Genomic DNA, 19595 nt, shown 5'->3' on the forward strand with positions numbered 1-19595 from the left:
TCTGACACCGTGGTTTGGATTTTCCAGGGTATTAGCCACTGCATCATTACCCACAGACTTTTACTGAGCACCTAAACTATGCAGGGCATAATACTAGGTGGTAGAGATACAAAAAGCTTAATGCCACAGTCCCAACGTTAGACATTTGTAGCCTAGTTTGAGAAGATCAAAATCTAATGTTAAAGTAATTATACTGTTTCCACAAATCACATCCCATACCAATTCATAGTTTATAGTCCCTCCAAAAACTGTAATGCCACAAGGCAGCACAGACTAAGGGTCACTAACAGAACAAAGTGGAGTGGGCTGGTAAGGCTTAGTTTGTGGGTTGGCTATGTCTTCACATGTTGGGATTCCCCTTGGTGGGTGGGGAAATCAAACCACTGTTATTCTAGTTCTTTTATTTTTCATATCTCAAGTTTGGATAAGTAAGGTTAGGTAGTAAAAGAACTGTCTCTCATTCCTACTTTCTATTCGAAACCCGAAGAAAGTATTATTGTTTGGAAACAACAAAGAATATGAGAGAGAGCGCGCACAGCGAGCAGAAATTCTCCGTAATTGTGTTCTCTTTGAATACGGAGATGGTGCCTCCAGAGGGCAGCACCGAGGCAGAGAACAAGATCACTCTGTTTCCTCTGGGGCTTCCCACAGTTTCCAAACATTGCTCCTCCCATTCCTTCCAACTTTATTTTTAGCTGGCAGTGGGAGGGGGCAGGATGGGAAGGAAACTAAAGGAAGCAGAAAAGGAGAGGGACACAGGTACAGAGGACTTCTTACACGGACAAACAACCAGGCATGGAGCTGCCCCTCATCCCTCACCTGTTCTTGTCCCTGATGTTCCTGACAGGTGAGGGAGGTTAACTTCTTGGTTTCTGACAGGAATTGAAGATACATGGATTGTTTGGTATTGGGACCTCAGGGTTAAAATTCCTTGGGAGTTAGGGTGAGAGATGAACACCAATGCTCCATTGCTAGTGTGTTTGTGTCTGTATGCATGTGTGTTTGCATTCTTATGCCCACACTATATGACTGCTTCAGTATTGAGACTGTCAGAGCCTTGTATAAGATTTGTGCCTAATTATCTAAAACCTATGTTCTAAGCCCTGGAGAAGTTAGGGAACCAAAAAGAAGCATAATGTGATATTCCACATGGCTAAAAGTGATTCCTTTTATACTCCTCCCTTCTTTTCCCTATTCTTGGTGGTCTCTGGGGCCTGAGGCATAACTGACTACCTGTGTGGTCAGAACTCTGGGTTTATCTAACCAATAAGCTACAGTTCCCAGTCGGGTATCCCTGCCAGTTTCCTGGAGGCAAAAAGGCTCATGTACAAAACACCTCTTTAAAAATGAGCATGGTTTGAGACGAGGTATAGCCATTGGTAGTAGTGGTAGTGGAGTGGCCTAATTGGGGAATGCTTGAAAGGAAGGAGCAAGACACAGGGAAAGAATCATGGGAGATACCAGAGGCCTGGAATTTTTCCTCACCAGTGCTCTGTAATCTTTGTTTTCTAAAATACCAGCTCTGATTTTAAAGGACAGGAGGGGAGAATTAGCAAGGAATTGGGGGTCTTTAGAATGGGTTGGGGGTTGAGGAAGAAATACTGGTAGGCACGGAGCAGCTGGGAGGGTGGGTGAGTAGAAAAGAAGCTGGTTGGGGGAAACTTTAGGGTGAAGGGAGCCTTACTAAGGATGAATAGCAAACCATGTGTGTGGGCAGGCGAGTGACCCCACCCAGTTAATTACCACTGAGGTTTTCAGGGTTTGAATCAACCAGAGACCTAGATAGACATTGAGAATCAGAGTGAATGCATAACAATGACCCTGGGAATCAAGAAGAGAAAGAGAAAATAGAGACCCAGACATTCAGTGTTCTTAATCTCCTCCTGTTCTCCCTATGGTCCTGATTTTGGGCAGAATTTGAAAGGAATACTTGTTCTAGGGCTGCAGACAGACTCTCTTCCTTGTCTGACCCTCACAGCTTGGGGAGGAGGATGTGTAGGAGAAATGATGTGGAAAAGAGGAACTTGAACCAGACATGTCTGCAATTGAGATTTCAGGTATTGGAATGGAAATTCAGCTGTGCACTAGCATGATAGAGTGCCACAGGTTAGATAGCTGAACCCAAATATGACATCATTTTTGCTTGGAGCTCTGAGTACCTGATATTGACAGAGGCCAGGACAGCTTATGAGTAATAAGCAGAGAGACAGACTATCAAAACATTTCCTTCACAGCTTCTCTCTGGTTGTGCCCTCTGGGCATTCATTAGCTTCTCTGACTGTTTCCTGCTAACCTTATGATCCTGGTCCCTTAGGTCTCTGCTCCCCCTTTAACCTGAATGTGTGTCACCCACACCTATTCCCAGGGCCACCCGAGGCTGAATTTGGATACAGCGTCTTACAACATGTTGGGGGTGGACAGCGATGGTGAGGAGGAAACCAGAGGGTCATGGGACTGGGACTCTGATAGAGCTGTTAAAGGGGAGGCAAGATAGATGGGAATCTAAACTAAACTGGTCTTTTGGAAGTGGCTGGGGCTCTAAATTTGCCACCCCCATGCACTTTCCCTCTGATCTACCTCAAGGTCAAGTTCACACTATGCTTATATTCATGTCCTCCCCCAGGATGCTGGTGGGTGCTCCCTGGGATGGGCCTTCAGGTGACCGAAGGGGAGATGTTTATCACTGCCCTATAGAGGGCTCCCACAATGCCCCATGTGCCAAAGGCCACTTGGGTAAGAAGATGCCTCATTCTTCCACTCCTGACCCCTAACCTTTATATGCTAGTAACGTTGACCCCTTCCTTATACCTCACATTAACCCCCCATCCCACATACTCCCTGCCCCTGACTTACTTCTGATCTTTTCTCATATTCTTTTACAATCACCCTGAGTTCAAGCAAACCATCTGTGATTCCATGATCTCATTTTCTCCCATCCCCCCCAACCAGGTGACTATCGACTGGGAAATTCATCTCATCCTGCTGTGAATATGCACTTGGGGATGTCTCTATTAGAGACAGATGGTGATGGGGGATTTATGGTGAGCTAAGGAAAGGGTAGTAGCAGGGTCTCTGAAGGTTTGTGGCAAAGAAAAGAGCAGTATGTTAAGGGAAACTGGTCTATGTGGAGGGGTCAAGGAGTTAAAAACCCTAGAAAGTAAGGAGGGGAATCTTGAGGAGTGGCTCTCAATGCCTCTTTCTACTAGGAACATGATCTGAGGGTTCCCTCTCAACCAGGAAGTAACTGTGTCCCCCACCTGTCCCCAGGCCTATGCCCCTCTCTGGTCTCGTGCTTGCGGTTCCTCCATCTTCAGTTCTGGTATATGTGCCCATGTAGGTGCTTCATTCCAGCCCCAGAGAAGCCTGGCACCCACTGTACAACGTAAGCCAGAAGAAGGGCCTGAAGATTTAGTCCTCAGAATGGGGTGCGGGGTGGGAAAAAGATGGGGCATCAGGATATGATGCTTGACAGGAGGTCTGAATGCCTGTCTTCATTGCTGCCTAATATACTTGCATAGCTCCAATGTTTCCTAACAGATTAAAATTCAGTCTCAGCCAGGGCATTAAGACTCCATGAACTGATCAAACCAACTTCAAAACCTTGACTCTCACTATGTTCCTCCACACCCTGGGCTACAGCATCTACTTCATCATTCTCTAATGTGTCATCTATTTCATACCTCCATCTCCTTTTATTTACCAAGTTCTTCACCAAAAAGCCTTTTTTTAATATTCTATTTTTTCAAGTATCTTCATTCTTCAATATCTTCTCAGTTGCTGCCCCCTTTGATTGTTTACCAACGGAACTGACCTTCATTTGTTCTCCCACAGCATAGAGTGGTACTATGTTTCTACCTAGTGCTTAGTTCTTTATTTATTGTTTTTTTTAGTAAATTGCGTGCATGTCCATCTCCTCTTTTACTCATTTCTACATTTACCGGGAGCCTAGCATACTACCTTCTTTGCATGTCAGAAGTGCCTAATAAATGTTTGAGTGTGCCCTCTTGTGACCTCTTCTCTTATTGCCTTCATGTTCAATCTCTTGTACCCCTCTGCTCTCCATCACCATACTGCTCCTCCTAGGCTGCCCTACATACATGGATGTTGTCATTGTCTTGGATGGCTCCAACAGCATCTACCCCTGGTCTGAAGTTCAGACTTTCCTACAAAGACTGGTAGGAAGACTGTTTATTGACCCAGAGCAGATACAGGTAAGAGAAGGCAGTAAGGATGGGTTTGGAGGGGAGAGACCTCTCTCCCTCTCTTTCTCTCTCTTACTCACTCTTTCTCTAGAATCAATGAACATATTCTCAGGTGAGGATTACAAAAACTTTTTCTATGATGTAGATAGTATCTTCAGTAGTATCCAGATGCTCATCTACTCTCCCTCACATACTTTCTTCTCCATATCCACCCTCATATACACGTTTCATTTGACTATACACTTTATTCTCAGGTGGGCCTGATACAGTATGATGAGAACCCTATACATGAGTGGTCCCTGGGAGATTTCCAAACCAAGGAAGAAGTGGTGAGAGCTGCAAGAAAACTGAGTCGACGGGAGGGCCGAGAAACAAAAACTTCTCAAGCAGTAATGGTGGCCTGGTGAGGCACTGGGAAGGGGACACATGGGAGACTAGAGAGAGGAGGGCCTGAAAGGGTTAGGGGAGGGTTTGGAGTGCAGGTTGTACTTCTCAAGATGCCGTGCCTGTTTACTTGTGTGAACACTAATGGTAGGTGGGGGAAAGCTAAGTTAGCTGTCATTGCACTCCCTCTTATCACATTTCTACAAAATATATATGTCTTTCTTCATATTTCTGCTTTATTTCTCTGCAGTCATAACTAACTCTCTCTCTCTCATTCCATTCCCACTTTGATTTTGGCCCTCAGATTCTCTACCACTCATGTCCCAGCTCATTTTCCAAACATGATTTAAACTCATTCTAGGGAAGACTAGCCTGACCTGACTATTCTTCTTTGTTGTACATCCCCTTAATATTTGTCCTCCCAAATGTACTATTTGCTAAATTAATCTAGGAATAAATGAATTTTATACTTATTTGCATTGATGATATGCTGCTCTATATGTTCTAAGCCATTCAAGCATTTGAGCTCTTACTGTGTGCCAGTCTCCATGCTAGATGCTGTAGGGGAGATAGTCTAAAAGGCAAGGTGCCTGACCTTGGTGAACTGTTGATGCTGTCATATCATGTACATGTGTATCTGTGTATCTGATCACAACTCCTAATCTCAGCACAGAAGGATTCAGTCAGTTCCATGGGGGCCGACCTGAGGCTGCCAGGATACTGGTGGTTGTCACTGATGGAGAATCACATGATGGAGAGGAGCTTCCTGCAGCATTGAAAGCCCGTGAGGCTGGAAGAGTGACACGCTATGGGATTGCGGTAAGATTTGGAAGATCTAGAATAATGGAGAATGGTGAAAATGAGGATTGGGAACTTGAGAAAAATGGGCATGAGCCACTTCCCAGATATCAGCCATATTTCCCTTCCTTCATTTTAGTTGGCTGTGTTCTGTACCAGCTCTAACATGTCACTCCACACAACTAATAGACTCCACCTTGATCTCTCCTGACCCCAGGTCCTTGGTCACTACCTCCGGCGGCAGCAAGATCCTAGCTCTTTCCTATGGGAAATCAGAGCTATCGCCAGTGATCCAGATGAAAGATTCTTTTTCAATGTCACAGATGAAACTGCACTGACTGACATTGTGGATGCATTAGGAGACCGAATTTTTGGCCTTGAGGGTAATGATTACCCTTGAAGAAATGGAGGACAGGGTGGGGGGGGGGTTCTGGAGTGTAGGTGGGGTTTTGGAATGAGTTCAGTAGGGCAAAGGAGGGAACTGTCTTCCCTGATATTGCCTCAATATTTTCTCATGCTCAAGGGTCTCATGAAGAAAATGAAAGCTCCTTTGGCTTGGAAATGTCTCAGATTGGTTTGTCTACTCATCGGCTAAAGGTTGGACAGTCTAACCCCTCCATGACACCCTGAACCTCTGACTCCTTTCAACCTCTGACTAAGACAACTTCAACCCCAGGGCTTTTCTATATTCCTTCTTTAACCAATGTCCATCCCAACCTGCTCATGTCTTCCAAACTGACTCCAGCATACCCTCACTGGAAACTCCTGGAGAGTTTTTTTTCCTTATTCCCCACTGTCTTTCCAGTGACCCTGTCTGATTCTTCTCTACAGGATGGGATTCTCTTTGGGATGGTGGGGGCCTATGACTGGGGGGGCTCAGTGTTATGGCTTGAAGAAGGTTACCGCCTTTTTCCCCCACGGACGGCCCTAGAAGATGAGTTCCCCTCTGCATTGCAGAACCATGCAGCCTACCTGGGTGAGTAGTAGAGAGTTGCAGAGGATTGGAAGTTGGGGGAATGCCTTCCCAGTGTGGGGTATGAGGTATTTCCTCTTAATTTGTGCAGTTTCTCAATGATCTCCTACTACTCTCCTTGGGACCTTTTCCTATGGCTTTAGGGAACCGTCGTACTCTGACCCCATCTTCTTTTCCTTTCACCCCTGATCCCTTTCCCATTTCTAGGTTACTCTGTTTCCTCCATGCTTTTGCGGGGTGGACAGCGCCTCTTTCTCTCAGGGGCCCCTCGGTTTAGACATCGAGGAAAGGTCATCGCCTTCCAGCTTAAGAAAGATGGGGCTATGAAGGTCTCCCAGAGCCTCCAGGGAGAGCAGGTAGGCAATGGAAGGTGGGACCCTTGGATTCCAAGGGAAATTTAGCATGTAGGGGAAAAGAGTAAAGTCACAAGCGAAAGGCCTGAAAAGCCTGTGCTGAGTTCTGGTTGGCAGAGCCTCTTAGGGCTGTGAGGACCAGACTGACAGCGTGATCGGTGCTTCCCACTTGTTCACAATCACCTTCCCTTTTCTCTGGGATATCTACTCCCCACCACTCCCTAGATTGGCTCATACTTTGGCAGTGAACTCTGCCCATTGGATATGGATGGGGATGGAACAACTGATGTCTTACCTGTGGCTGCTCCCATGTTCCTGGGACCCCAGAACAAGGAGACAGGACGTGTTTATGTTTATCTGGTGGGTCAGGTGAGGCTTGCTTGGATCTTCCAGAACAGGTTTGCAGGGGGTAAAGGGAGGAAGGGAAGGAACATACATTTGAGGGCTGGCTGAGAGGTTGGGACTATCAGAACAGCATCTCTCTTCTCCTCACCTCCACCAGCAGTCCTTGCTAACACTCCAGGGAATGCTTCAGCCAGAACCCCCACAGGATGCTCGATTTGGCTTTGCTATGGGTGCCCTTCCTGATCTGAACCAAGACGGTTTTGCTGATGTGGCTGTAGGGGCACCCTTGGAGGATGGGCACCATGGAGCACTGTATCTATATCATGGGACCCAGAGTGAAGTCAGGCCGCATCCTCCTCAGGTCAGAAGTACCCAAAGCAGGGGCATGTTGGGAGGAAGGGAATGGGAGATGTGTTCTTTGCTTATCAATGCTCCCCTAACTTGAGACCCAAACTGAGCAAATGCTTTCTTTCTTATCAGTACAGAATTCCCCTCCTTACTCACAGGGGATACATTCTAAGACCCCCAGAGGATGCCTGAAACTGCAGATAGTACCAAACTTTATATATATTCTGTTATATGTTTGTTCCTATACCTCTATACCTGTGATAAAATTTAATTTATAAATTAGGCACAGTAAGAGATTAATAACAACAATAATAAAACAGAACAATTATAACAATATACTATAATAAAAGTGATGTGAATGTGGCATTATTACATTAAATAAGGGTTACTTCAACATAGCAGTGTGATACCTCAACTGTTGGTCTGATAGCTAAGACAGCTGTTAAGTGACTAATAGCAGGTGGCATATACAGTGTGGATACATTGGACAAAGGAATGATTCATGTCCCAAGTGGGACAGAGTGGGATGGCTTAAGATTCCATCCACTACTCAGAATGGCATACAGTTAAAAACTTATGAATTGATCATTTTTTTGAAATTTTCATTAAATATTTTCAGACCATGGGTAACTATGGGAAACAGCAGAAAGTGAAACCATGGATAAAAGGGCAAATACTGGGTTAAAAGGTGAGGTGGTAGGGTAGGATACAGGTTCCTATACTAGGGACTCCTGAATACAGACAAGTTTCTCTTATTCCTTCCCATGTCTGATGAAAGAATTAAGAGCCAGGTGGGAACCCTGAGAAACCAGGTGTGTGAGTCTCTGCTCAGTCTCTCCTCTCTTCCTTTCAGCGGATTGCTGCTATCTCCATGCCACAGGCCCTCAGCTACTTTGGTCAAAGTGTGGATGGCCGATTAGATCTAGATGGAGATGACCTGATAGATGTGGCTGTGGGTGCCCAAGGGGCAGCTGTCCTGTTCAGGTGAGTGGTCCCATCTCAGGTAACAATGAACAGCATAGCATAACTGTTAAAAGCAAGAGATTTGGAGTCACAGGCTTAGATTTGGATTTCTTAATCAACTTAATCTGTGTCTCCATTTCCTACTTTTTAAAATGGGAATAAGAATAGTACCTACCTTAAAGGCTTATTGTAAAGTTTAAATGAGATAATTCATGTAAAGATTTTAACACAGTACCTAGCACATAGCAAGTAGTTATTCAATGTTAGCTATTATCTTCTGTCACAAGGTTATGGTGAGGGTGACACATGTATGCTTAGCCCATCATTCCTTCCTTTTACCTCAAGGAGGAAAACATTGGGAAGTGCCTTTCTCAAGGGCTTTTCTCCTACTGCTAGAATTTCTTTCCCACCCTGTCCCTAGCTCCCTGCCCATTGTTCACCTGGCTCCTTCATTGGCTGTGACTCCTCCGGCCATCAGTGTGGTTCAGAGAGACTGCATACGTAGAGGCCAGAAGGCAGCTTGCCTCTCTGCAGCCCTTTGCTTCCAAGTGACCTCCCATACTTCTGGCCATTGGGATCACCAATTCTGTGAGTGATTACAGTGGATCCTAGACAACTTTCAACCCCTTGCCTGACTTGGTCTCTGGATCTTCTTTACCCTTATTCTTGCCTGCCCCATTCAGATATGCAGTTCACAGCATCATTGGATGAATGGACAGCTGGGGCCCGTGCAGCATTTGATGGTTCTGGCCAAAGGCTGTCCCCTAGGCGACTCCAGCTCAATGTGGGGAATGTCACTTGTGAACAGCTGTACTTCCATGTGCTGGTGAGGAGGGATAGGAACTGCTTTGCATCAAGGCGTGGGAGTGAGGGGATGGCTGTGTCAGAGGAGGAATTTATGCTGGATTTTTAGAAATTCAGACTTTGGAGTCAGGCTGATTTGGATTTGAATCTTAACTCTGCCATTTACCATCTGTGCAATCTGGAAAGTCACATAAGCTGCAAACCACAGTTTCCTTGCCTGCAAAGGCAGATGATAATAATAACTTCATGGTAGAAGTTGTGTTAGAAGTAAATGTGATAGTATTAATTAAACCTTAAGACAATGCCCAGCATACAGGAAGTACTCAGAAAAGAAAAAAAAAAGGAGAGGAAGGAAGGAAGGAAGGAAGGAAGGAAGGAAGGAAGGAAGGAAGGAAGGAAGATGAAAGAAAGAAAGTAATAGAAAGAAAGAAAGAAAGAAAGAAAGAAAGAAAGAAAGAAAGAAAGAAAGAAAGAAAGAAAGAAAAAGAATAAAAGTGCTAAGTAAATGATCATTGTAATGATCACATTCTGCCAGGGGCATGGGTTGTACCACTCAAGCTGGCTCCCTGTGATCTTTGACTCTGGTTTCCCTTAGGACACATCAGATTACCTCCGGCCAGTAGCCTTGACTGTGACCTTTGCTTTGGACAACACCACAAAGCCAGGGCCTGTGCTGGATGAGGGTTCACCCACCTCTATACAAAAGCTGGTCAGCAGTGCCAAGCCCTGCCCTGCTCCTGGGCCCCAATACTGCCCTTTTCAGTGAATTCAAGAGAAACGAGAGGGAAAAGACCTGAGATCACAGTGAAATCTTACCTGGGCACTAACTCTTCTCTTTTCACTTTTCTCCCAGTTGCATTCCTTTCCCCTTGCTTTCTCTTTCCCTCAGGTCCCCTTCTTAAAGGACTGTGGCCCTGACAATGAATGTGTCACAGATCTGGTGGTTCAAGCTAACATGGATATCAGAGGCTCCAGGTGGGATGGGCATGAACTGGCCAAACCAGGGTGAACTGAGAGACTGGAAGGGACTAGAATGGAGCTAGAAAGTTGTTCCTTGTCCAGGACAATAGAAGTGAGACTTTTATCATTTCTTCAACTCCTGAGTTCTCCCTTATCCACCACCCCTAGGAAGGACCCATTCGTGGTTCAAGGTGGTCAGCAGAAAGTACTGGTGTCAGCAACTCTGGAGAACAGGAAAGAAAATGCCGACAACACTAGCCTGAGCCTCAGCTTTTCTAGAAACCTCCACCTAGCTAGTTTCACTCCTCAGGTACCCTTGGAGGAAGGGTTTGGGGAGGAGTTGGAGGAGAAGGAGGAAGAAGACTGGGGTATTATCCTTAGCTATAAGGTTTCATTAGAGAAAGACTCAAGGTTTAGAAGCTGTGGGCGGGAAAGCAGTTGCAGTCCCAGCTCCAGCCTCCACCCCTATTTCTCTGCTCTCAGAAGGACAGGCCAATGAAGGTGGAATGCACAGCCCCTTCCCTTCATGCCCATCTCTGCAGTGTAGGACATCCTGTCTTTCAGACTGGAGCCAAAGTAAGTTGGGGCCTTAGGATGAGAAAGGAGCTCTATGAGAGAGCAAGGGCTGGAATTTCTAAGCTCTACCGGAGAGCTTAGAGAAGGAGGTACACAGGGCTCCTGTTCCCTTGTAGTTCTCCTATGAATAAGAATCTACCATGACCCATGTCCCCAGGTGACCTTTCTGCTAGAATTTGAATTTAGCTGCTCCTCCCTCCTAAGCCAGGCTTTTGTGAGGCTGACTGCCACCAGGTGAGAGCAATGGGAACTCCCTCCTAGCCCTCTTCTACTGGGTCTTGATTGTTGTGGTGGTATGTGTGTTAGGGGAGGAGGGAATATGTAGCATTGACCCCTCTACTCCAGAAAGGGGTGTCTGAGACAGGATGTAAGCCTCTTCCCCATGACCCTACAGTAATAAATAGCTTGGAGAGAAATGGAACCCTTCAAGATAACACAGCCCAGACCTCAACTTACATCCAATATGAACCTCATCTCCTCTTTTCTAGGTATGTCTCTGTCCTCCTCTGGGACTCCCCCACCCTGTTCTGACCGCAGACTCGTACTCTGCGTTTCCACCTCTCTCTCCACATGCTTCATTGTTTCCCCAAACCCAAAACCTTAGGGCTGCTCCATCTTTTTGCCCTCAATCCCACTCACATGAAACCTTCTCATGTAAGCATCTTACTTTCTTCCTAGGTATAGGGCTTTGCTGGGCTCTAAGAATTGGAGTGGGGGTAAGGGAATGTGGGATGTGGCCATACAGTTTGTTAATTTGTGCCCTGTCCCATTTCTATCTTCTCTATGTACCCCCATCTCTTTATCTGTGTGCTGGCTCAGCCTTCCCTAAATCTATAGAGTCTGGCAGAAATAATGCCTGCTTGAGTGTGGTTGGTAGGGAAATAATATGAGTGTAATAATTTATAGTTTTAATTTAAACATTTCACCTAAAATATCATGTGGTGTGCTTGAGTGTGATATTGTTGTGTTACAGAATTATATGCTTAGAATTTTGTAATTAAAGAGGGGCGTTATTTCTGCCAGACCCTGTATATATGTATGCTGACCATGTGCCTCTTTGTTTATGCCATGGCTGTGATCATGTACTTCCTGACTTGGTGTTCATGAAGTGAGTCCACTCTGCACCGCTATGAGGTTCACCCATATGGGACTCTGCCAGTGGGTCCTGGCCCTGAATTCAAAACCACTCTTAGGGTGAGAAGCTGGAGAGGCCTTGATATGAGCAGGGGGAGGGGGAGGAGTCCTGGGGAAAGAACAGGAAGACTTTCTTATATTTCAATAGTATCTAGGATAAAGGGGAACAGATGAGGAAGGGGCTTCTGTCTCTTGCCTCCTGCCTCTTCCCATTTCCAATTCTCCCATCAGGTTCAGAACCTTGGCTGCTATGTGGTCAGTGGTCTCATCATTTCAGCTTTCCTTCCAGCTGTGGCCCATGGGGGCAATTACTTCCTGTCACTGTCTCAAGTCATTTTTAACAATGTGAGTCTGGGATAGGGGTATGTAGAGCCCTCTTACCTCAATCTGGTGGACTCACTAGTTCCTTATCTGCTGGATCACTGCTCTTAGGGCCCCTTCCCCAAGGGGACCTTTCTTTTACATACGTGGCTTCTTTGAGAAGAAAGAGATTATTACCTCATCACAAGAGTATGGGTAGTCTGCTGTTGCTGAACCTGAAGTAGCTGGCCTCTCACCATGAAGAAGTCTCTCAAGTTTGATCTTCTTCTAGGCAAGCTGCACAGTGTAGAACCTGACTGACCCCCCAGGGTCCCCTATACATCCAGAGGAGCTTCAGCATACAAGCAAACTGGTATGAGTCACAAGAATGTGAAAAATGTGTCCAGAATGGGAAAGTAGAGTTTAGAGCCTTGGGATTGTGGGTAGAACCTGAAGTGGTAAATGGGGGATCTTTCCACCCCAGGTCCTGATCTGTCTCTCTCTTCTGGTAGAATGGGAGCAATACTCAGTGTCAGGTCGTGAGGTGCCACCTTGGGCGGCTTGCAAAGGGGACTGAGGCCTCTGTTGGACTACTGAGACTGGTTCACAATGAATTTTTCCAGAGGGTAAACCTTTTATTTTCTACTACTCTCACCTACTGCTCCTATCTAGAACTTGAGAATAGGCTTTGGAGGTAAACAGACCTGTGTTCAAGTTCCACTATGCCTCTTACTAAGCTGTTGGACCTTGAGCAACTTATTTCATCTTTCTAAGCTTCTTTTTTCTTATCTCAAAAATGGAAATGATAATACCTACTTTAAGGAGTTGTAAAGAATAAGTGAGCCCTAACTGGTGTAGCTCAGTGGACTGAGCATGGGCCTGCAAACCAAAGAGTCACCTGGGGTTTGATTCCTAGTCAGGGCACATGCCTGGGTTGTGGGCCAGGTCTCCAGTAGTGGGTGCATGAGAGGCAACCACACACCCAAATCATATTATTATCATTTATCACAGATGTTTCTCTCCTCCTCTTTCTCCTTCCCTACCCCTCTATCTAAAAATAAATAAATAAAATATTTTTTTAAAAAAGAATAAATGATTAATGAGATGGACTCATTAAAAGCTAGTTATTATCCTCCATTTATCATCCCTTAGTGCTATACCAATAATCAGTCAACATTGATAGGATACCTAGATTCAATCAATTAATAATCCATCAAGTGCCTACTATATAAAAGATCCTGTATAGACACCAAGGAGAATATCCCCAAGATTTAGCACCATGCCTAACTCATCGTAGTGACTTAATACATTTTTGTTAAGTGAATGAACAAATAATTGATATTATATGCAGTATATATTGGGGTGGTCAAAAGTAAGATTATATAGTTGAGAGGGATCTAGATTATGAAACTTCTCTAAAGCTAGGGAGATAAAATTTAACTTAATATGATTGGCAATTAGGAGTCATTGTGAATTCCTGAGCAGGGAAATTACATCTTAATGATAACAGTTGCATTTAATGCTAGGGGTTTTTACTCTATATCCACATATACCATCTACTTTGAACAACAATATTTCTAGGATATAGGCATATGTTTTAGGTAAGTAAATTCCAACAGCTCATTCCTCTCTAGTCTGCTTATCTCTTTAGTATACTGTTTTTCATTCATTCATCTATTAATAAAGATTTATTGAAAAACCACTAGGTATTTGGCACTGTGCTAGGTACTAGACACTAGGGACAGATAATAAGACATAGTCTTTGACCTCAGTGATCTTATAATTCAGTGGTGAAAGACAGAAAAATAAACAGAATATTATAACTTTATCAGAGGTGGTGGAGGTTAGGAGGAAACATTTTCCTAATTCCCAGAAGAGATGACATCTAAACTTCAACCTTGCCCTGGCTGGTGTGGCTCAGTAGATTGAGTGCTGGCCTGCAAACCAAAGGGTCACCAGTTTGATTCCCAGCCAGGGCACATGCCTGGGTTGCAGGCCAGGCCCCCAGTGAGGTGATGCATGAGAGGCAACCACACATTGATATTTCTCTCCTTCTCTTCCTCCCTTCTCCTTGCTCTTAAAATAAATAAAATCTTATATAAAAAAACAAAACAAAACAAATTTCAACCTAAAGGAGGGGTAGGGGTTAGCCAAAGAAAAGGAAGTTGAATGTATTTTAGGTAGAGCCAACAGTACAATGAAGGGCTGGTGGCTTTTCATTCATTACCCTTCTTCTCTTTCCCCCTTGATCTCCAACATTTTCTTCTCATCTTGATGGTCCTGAATGTGTGTCTCTGAGCCTCATCTCTGCTGTTGGGGTTTCAATTGCCACACTACCCGATGATGGCTCACATTAAATGTCTTCATATCCACTTGTTCCACAGGTCAAATTCAAGTCTTTGACAGTGGTCAGCACCTTTGAGTTGGGAACTGAGGAGAACAGCGTCCTTCTGCTAACTGAAGCTTCCCATTGGAGTGAGGTGAGGCTGGAGGATGACTTTGAGAGTTGTGAAAAGTAAGGGTGGGGATGGGGTAAGGACACCTGTGGGCTTTTCTTCAGAACAGAAATATCCTTATTAGGCAGCAATCAGGGAGTCAGAAGTGATAAATCAGAATGCCAGGGTCCCAGGGGATAAATGGTAATGGAAAAAATACAATAAAAATGAACTATTAAAAAAAAAAAGAATGCTAGCATCTCATTGCCTCCATTCCTGCCTTAGTTTCATTCCTTTTAGTCTTCTATTTTGAGGCTGGCTTTGCTACAATGTGGGATGAGGCTAGCTGGATGAAAGGGTGCAGGTACAAAATAATTTTCTCCATATAGAGCCTCCTGGAAGTGATTCAGACCTGACCTGTCCTTATCTCCCTGTGGATCCTTACTGGCAGTGTTCTGGGAGGGCTGCTGCTGCTTGCTTTTCTTCTGCCTTTGGAAGGTAAGCATGGCCGACTTTAGTTAGAAGTGTGGGGCATGGTGCCCATGAGTTAAGGGATCCTTGATTATAGCAGGGAAAACAGAGTTTGTGCCAGGTGTCGTGCCTGGATCCCCTTTTGTGTACTCTACAAATACTGGTTGAATTAAACTAAGCCAAACAAAATGAATTTGAACCTCATGTTTGGAAGCAGAACAAAAGCGAAAACTTCAGATATGTCTGAGAGCTGTTGGCAAGGTCCCCGGGCAGGACATTTGACAATAACTCTTATCTCTTCTCCTACAGCTTGGCTTCTTTGCCTGTAAGAAGATTACCAAGGAAGAAAAAAAAGAAGAGAAATTAGAGCAATGAATGCAGAATAAAGTCTGAGAAAGTCCTCTCTGGAATCCTCTTCAAAAGACTTGCAAAAGAGTAGAGGACTGGGGACTCAGAGGGGACAACAATAAGCCTCTGGGCTATCTCCCCAGACCTGAACCCTGGCTTGACTTTTGAGTCATGAGGAAGCCACTGGCAAGAGATGAGGCCTTACCTCAGGCAAGAAGAGCTAACACCCAAACTAGGAACACTCCTGCTGTTGCTTTACTCCTCCTGATCCTGGTTCCACAGCCAATACCTGGGGCCTTTTCCCCTATCCTCAGGAATCAAGAATTTTTTTGTCTAAGTCCCTGATTCCTTTCAGATTCCTTCCACATCTCCCCTCACAACTTGGAAAGGATGAGGGGTTATCTTCCTCTATTCCCTGCCTCTCACCTTCCTGCCTGCTCCCACTCCACAGAAGGGAGCTGAAGTTGGCTTGAAAGAAGTAAAGTCAACATCTGCTGCTTTTCTCTGGAGTCTGGCCTCTCAGAAAACCAGTTGGGGAGAGTCAAGAGGAAAAGAGGAGGAAGCCGGAAAAGCCACAAGGGACATTCTGTATAATTCCAAGAAACAAAGAAGCCTTTACACAGGCAACTGCCTCCCCCCTGAAACCTGAGATTTCGGCACACTAGCCCGCCCTCAGGTGCTAGTGAAACTGAGTGCCTCTGGCATGTTGGGTATGGCACACTAGCCCAACTCCCACTATTCCCTGGGAGTAAAGCACGGTCCCCGATTCTCTGGAGCCAGGGGCCCCCAGGTGGCTAGAGCTGGAATAGCAGAGAAGACTCTACCTCAGCAGTATTTTCTCCTCTCAGGCTTCAGACTCTCTTGAGCTCTCTATAAACTACAGAGAAGGGAAATGATTGCTGTTCGATGGTGGGAAACCCTTTCAACTTATCAGCTTTGGGAAGAAGCCAAGAAGTCTGAATGAATGGGGTCTGCATTAAGGAGGAAGCTGAAGTGAGTGGCTAGAGGTCTCTGGGGAGCAAGCCTTTCATTGTCCAGCACTGGTTGGTTAACACAAAATGCTCAATTTAGTCATACTTTATAGGCCTTCTCTGTTGGAATCACTTTTCCAGCCCCTGCCTGATGTTTACCAGAAATTCTCGAGTTAATTTCTATCAGTGGGTTACCCCCAAATCCCTCCCATTTGTTGGTCATGACCAGTTAAGGGAATTAAATTCTTATCAACAAATGGGTAACTTATATTTCTTTGTAATCAAGACTTTGAATACCAAAGTCAGTTATTGGTCTCTAGAGTGCAGCACCCATTTAGAGTTGAGAAGAGAGGAGACCTGATCAGGCATTTAACTAGCAGACACAGAACCTGTCCTCCAGGACAGTTCCTGAGGCCAACAATATTTATTTTGGCATGTCTCTGGTCTTTGGCGTTGTCACTCTTTCCCAGCATGGTGGACAGTATATTAGATGGCCAGAGCAAATAAAGTTTAGTGTCAGATGACTTCTGGCTCTATTTGAGTTGTTAGGATATGGACTGCTCAGGAATGATCAGAGGTGATTCTTGGTTCCCCTGAAGTGAGACCTTACATAGTTGAGTCCCTGGAATGTAAAGTTATGAAATATTTGAGGTGTTTTCTGTGACTCACCCTTGGAGTGGTGCTGTAACCTTCTGTGTAAAATGTGTAGATTTTATAAATACCTAGGCCTAGACTGAAACCCCAGGTCTGCCATTTATTAGCTGTGTGGCCTTGGGCAAGTCATGACTACCCCAAGGCTCAGATAACAACATTAGGCTGTGTATAACTGTAGTTAAGAATGAAAACAGGCTTGGATCTAATCTAAGCTATACTTCTTAAATCTTCTTTGGCTTTGAACAGATTTAACTTCTCTGAGTCTTGGCTTTCTTGCCTTTAAACTTATAAGGGTTGTAAGGACTAAATTATGTAAGCAAGTAAAGTGAGCGTATGATAAGTCCTCTTAAATGGTCACTGTTGTTATAAAAATATTTGGTTATTAAATAATCTACCCTACCATGTGTTGTACAGATAGAATGGGAGGTATATTGAAGCACCAGGTAATGCTCCTGGTCTGCAACTCGCTTTCTCTTCATAGACCCTGAACATTTGTTTCTTCTAGGTGCCATGGTCCACTCCCACTAACTCTTACCCTGGGCCTCATCCCCTTTGAAATAAGCCTTCACGTGCACTTCAGTAGACTAAAGTGATAATTAGTTGTTTAACTTGAGATTCTAATGGCAGAAATCAAATCTATTTTATTTCTTTAGACACCCAGAGTTCTTACAGTACCCTCAAGGAATATGTGCACCTCAGCAATGGCCTTCTAGAGACCATGTTTCTGCCTCTGTTACCTGACTGACAATGGTGGCCTGTCTGACCTATTAGGCAGGAACAACTATTTTGTGGCAAGTTGATGAGTTATTTTGTGGCAGGAGGAGTCCATGGTGGCCCTGAGTGCACTTGAATGGACAATAGTTTAACCTTTATGGAACATACTATTTATGGGGCTGGTAATGAGGCCATGGTTATAATCCTTGAGGACTGGTTCAATCTGTCTTTTTTTAAATATATTTTTTAAAGATTTTATTTATTTATCTTCAGAGGGGAAGGGAAGGAGAGAGGGAGAGAAATATCAATATGTGGTTGCCTCTCATGCATCCCCTGCTGGGAACTGACCTGCAACCCAGGCATGTGCCCTGACTGGGAGTTGAACCACGGTTGTTTGGTCTGCAGGCCCGAGCTCAATTAACTGAGCTACACCAGCCAGGGCTCAATCTAACTCTTTATCCCTGTGATCAAAAGAGCAACTTTTAGTATTCTTATCCATCTAGAGATCCCTGTCCTCTCTATCCCTCAGTTCCAGAGTGGGACTTCTTTTTTTTTTTTTTTTTTTCAGAATGGGACTTTCTTTTACTCCAACCTATTCTTCAATAAGCCTGGCACCTTTTCCTTTTCCTTTGGAACAAAGCCAGTTTGATAAACACCTGTAGAAACAACAGGCTCTCTCCATACACATATGTTCTTTCCTTTTTTCCCATTGTTGTGCCTTCATTTCTTCAATCATTCATTCATTCTTTCAGTCACTCATCAGACATTAAGCACCTAATATGTGCCAGGCAATGAGAATAATATAAAATACAACTCCTACCATCAAAGAACCCAGTCTAGTAGGGAAGACAAGATATAAACAAATAATAGCAAATACAGAGAGGTGGTTGCTATATAATATGGCAGAATTAAAATCGTATCACAAAATTTGGCACAATTTTTTGAGGTGTGTTTTTAGGGGGAGGGTGATAGCAGGGTTGCAAGGGAAAACATTACAGGAAAAAGAAAAACATTTGGCTTGAGGGACACCAAGTGTGAGAGGAGGCATTCTGGGGGTGATTACCAGTAATCGCCAGTCCAGAAGGAAATCGTAATAGACTAGAATAGACTGAGCATTGAACTGTGAGGGTAGTAGGAGATGAGACCACAGAAGGCAGGGTGCAGCTCTTGGTGAGCCTTATAAACCATGTTAAGCATTTTCAGCTGTATCCAGTAGGCTATCTTATGCATTTGAGTGGGTTGGCTCTGGCTGCCAGGTGGAGAAAGGAGAGATGGATAGACCGGTTGCCTGCAACTGACTGTTCAAGTCAGAATTGCTGATTTTTCAATTTAAAGAGTAGTAGAAATTGTGTTTTGTTTTTTAAAGAACGGGGGGTGCTTAAAATAATTCTTTCCTCTCCCTCTGCCTTTTCTAATTTACAGGTTCTTTAGAAGTTAAACCTGATTCCCTTTCCCTCAAGTTTGGTTTCCCAAGTTGAGAGGAGTCATGCGCTATCCACACTAAAGTCTCCTCCCATTTCCAAACTGTTCTCTTTAAATCCTCTTTTGTGTCTAATCTTCGGCTGGTGAATAGGGGAGGAAGCAGAAGCCAACTAAGTTGACCAAAGGTTTCTGGATATAATGAAAGCGCCGTCACCAGTGGTTAAACAAGGCAGTTGGCTAGAACGGGGGGGGGGGGGGGGGGGGGGGGGAGAAAAGCTGGGCCTGTTCTGCTCTTGCAGCGGCACTTTTAGGAGCACGGGTCGGGCGGGGTCTGGGGTGGAGCTGCCTCCTGAAACTGTGGAGAGGGGCGGGGCCGGGAGAGGAGTTTTAGTCTAAGTTGGCTGGGTTCTCTCTGTTTCTGAACAGGTTCGAGCTAGGGG

General features: G+C 44.7%; 1 protein-coding gene across 1 annotated transcript; it reads left to right on the top strand.

Annotated features, from left to right (window-relative positions):
• The first annotated feature begins 742 nt into the window (after nt 1–742).
• Nucleotides 743–17363, top strand: ITGA10 (integrin subunit alpha 10). Its single transcript, XM_053666194.1, is given in 31 exon segments — nt 743–847; nt 2315–2426; nt 2624–2733; nt 2950–3041; nt 3268–3382; nt 4084–4211; nt 4457–4605; nt 5255–5405; nt 5602–5767; nt 5908–5981; nt 6216–6360; nt 6565–6713; nt 6936–7079; nt 7213–7416; nt 8257–8387; nt 8788–8954; nt 9050–9192; nt 9766–9879; nt 10060–10145; nt 10299–10440; nt 10614–10706; nt 10864–10940; nt 11111–11194; nt 11816–11900; nt 12072–12185; nt 12433–12513; nt 12653–12766; nt 14525–14620; nt 14965–15056; nt 15058–15073; nt 15356–17363. Coding segments are annotated over 31 exon segments (3492 nt in total). The 5' UTR covers nt 743–795; the 3' UTR covers nt 15422–17363.
• The last annotated feature ends 2232 nt before the right edge of the window (nt 17364–19595 follow it).

The sequence above is a fragment of the Artibeus jamaicensis genome, unplaced genomic scaffold (genome assembly GCF_021234435.1).
Source record: "Artibeus jamaicensis isolate MK-2021 breed Jamaican fruit bat unplaced genomic scaffold, CSHL_Jam_final contig_445, whole genome shotgun sequence".
Lineage (NCBI taxonomy): Eukaryota > Metazoa > Chordata > Mammalia > Chiroptera > Phyllostomidae > Artibeus > Artibeus jamaicensis.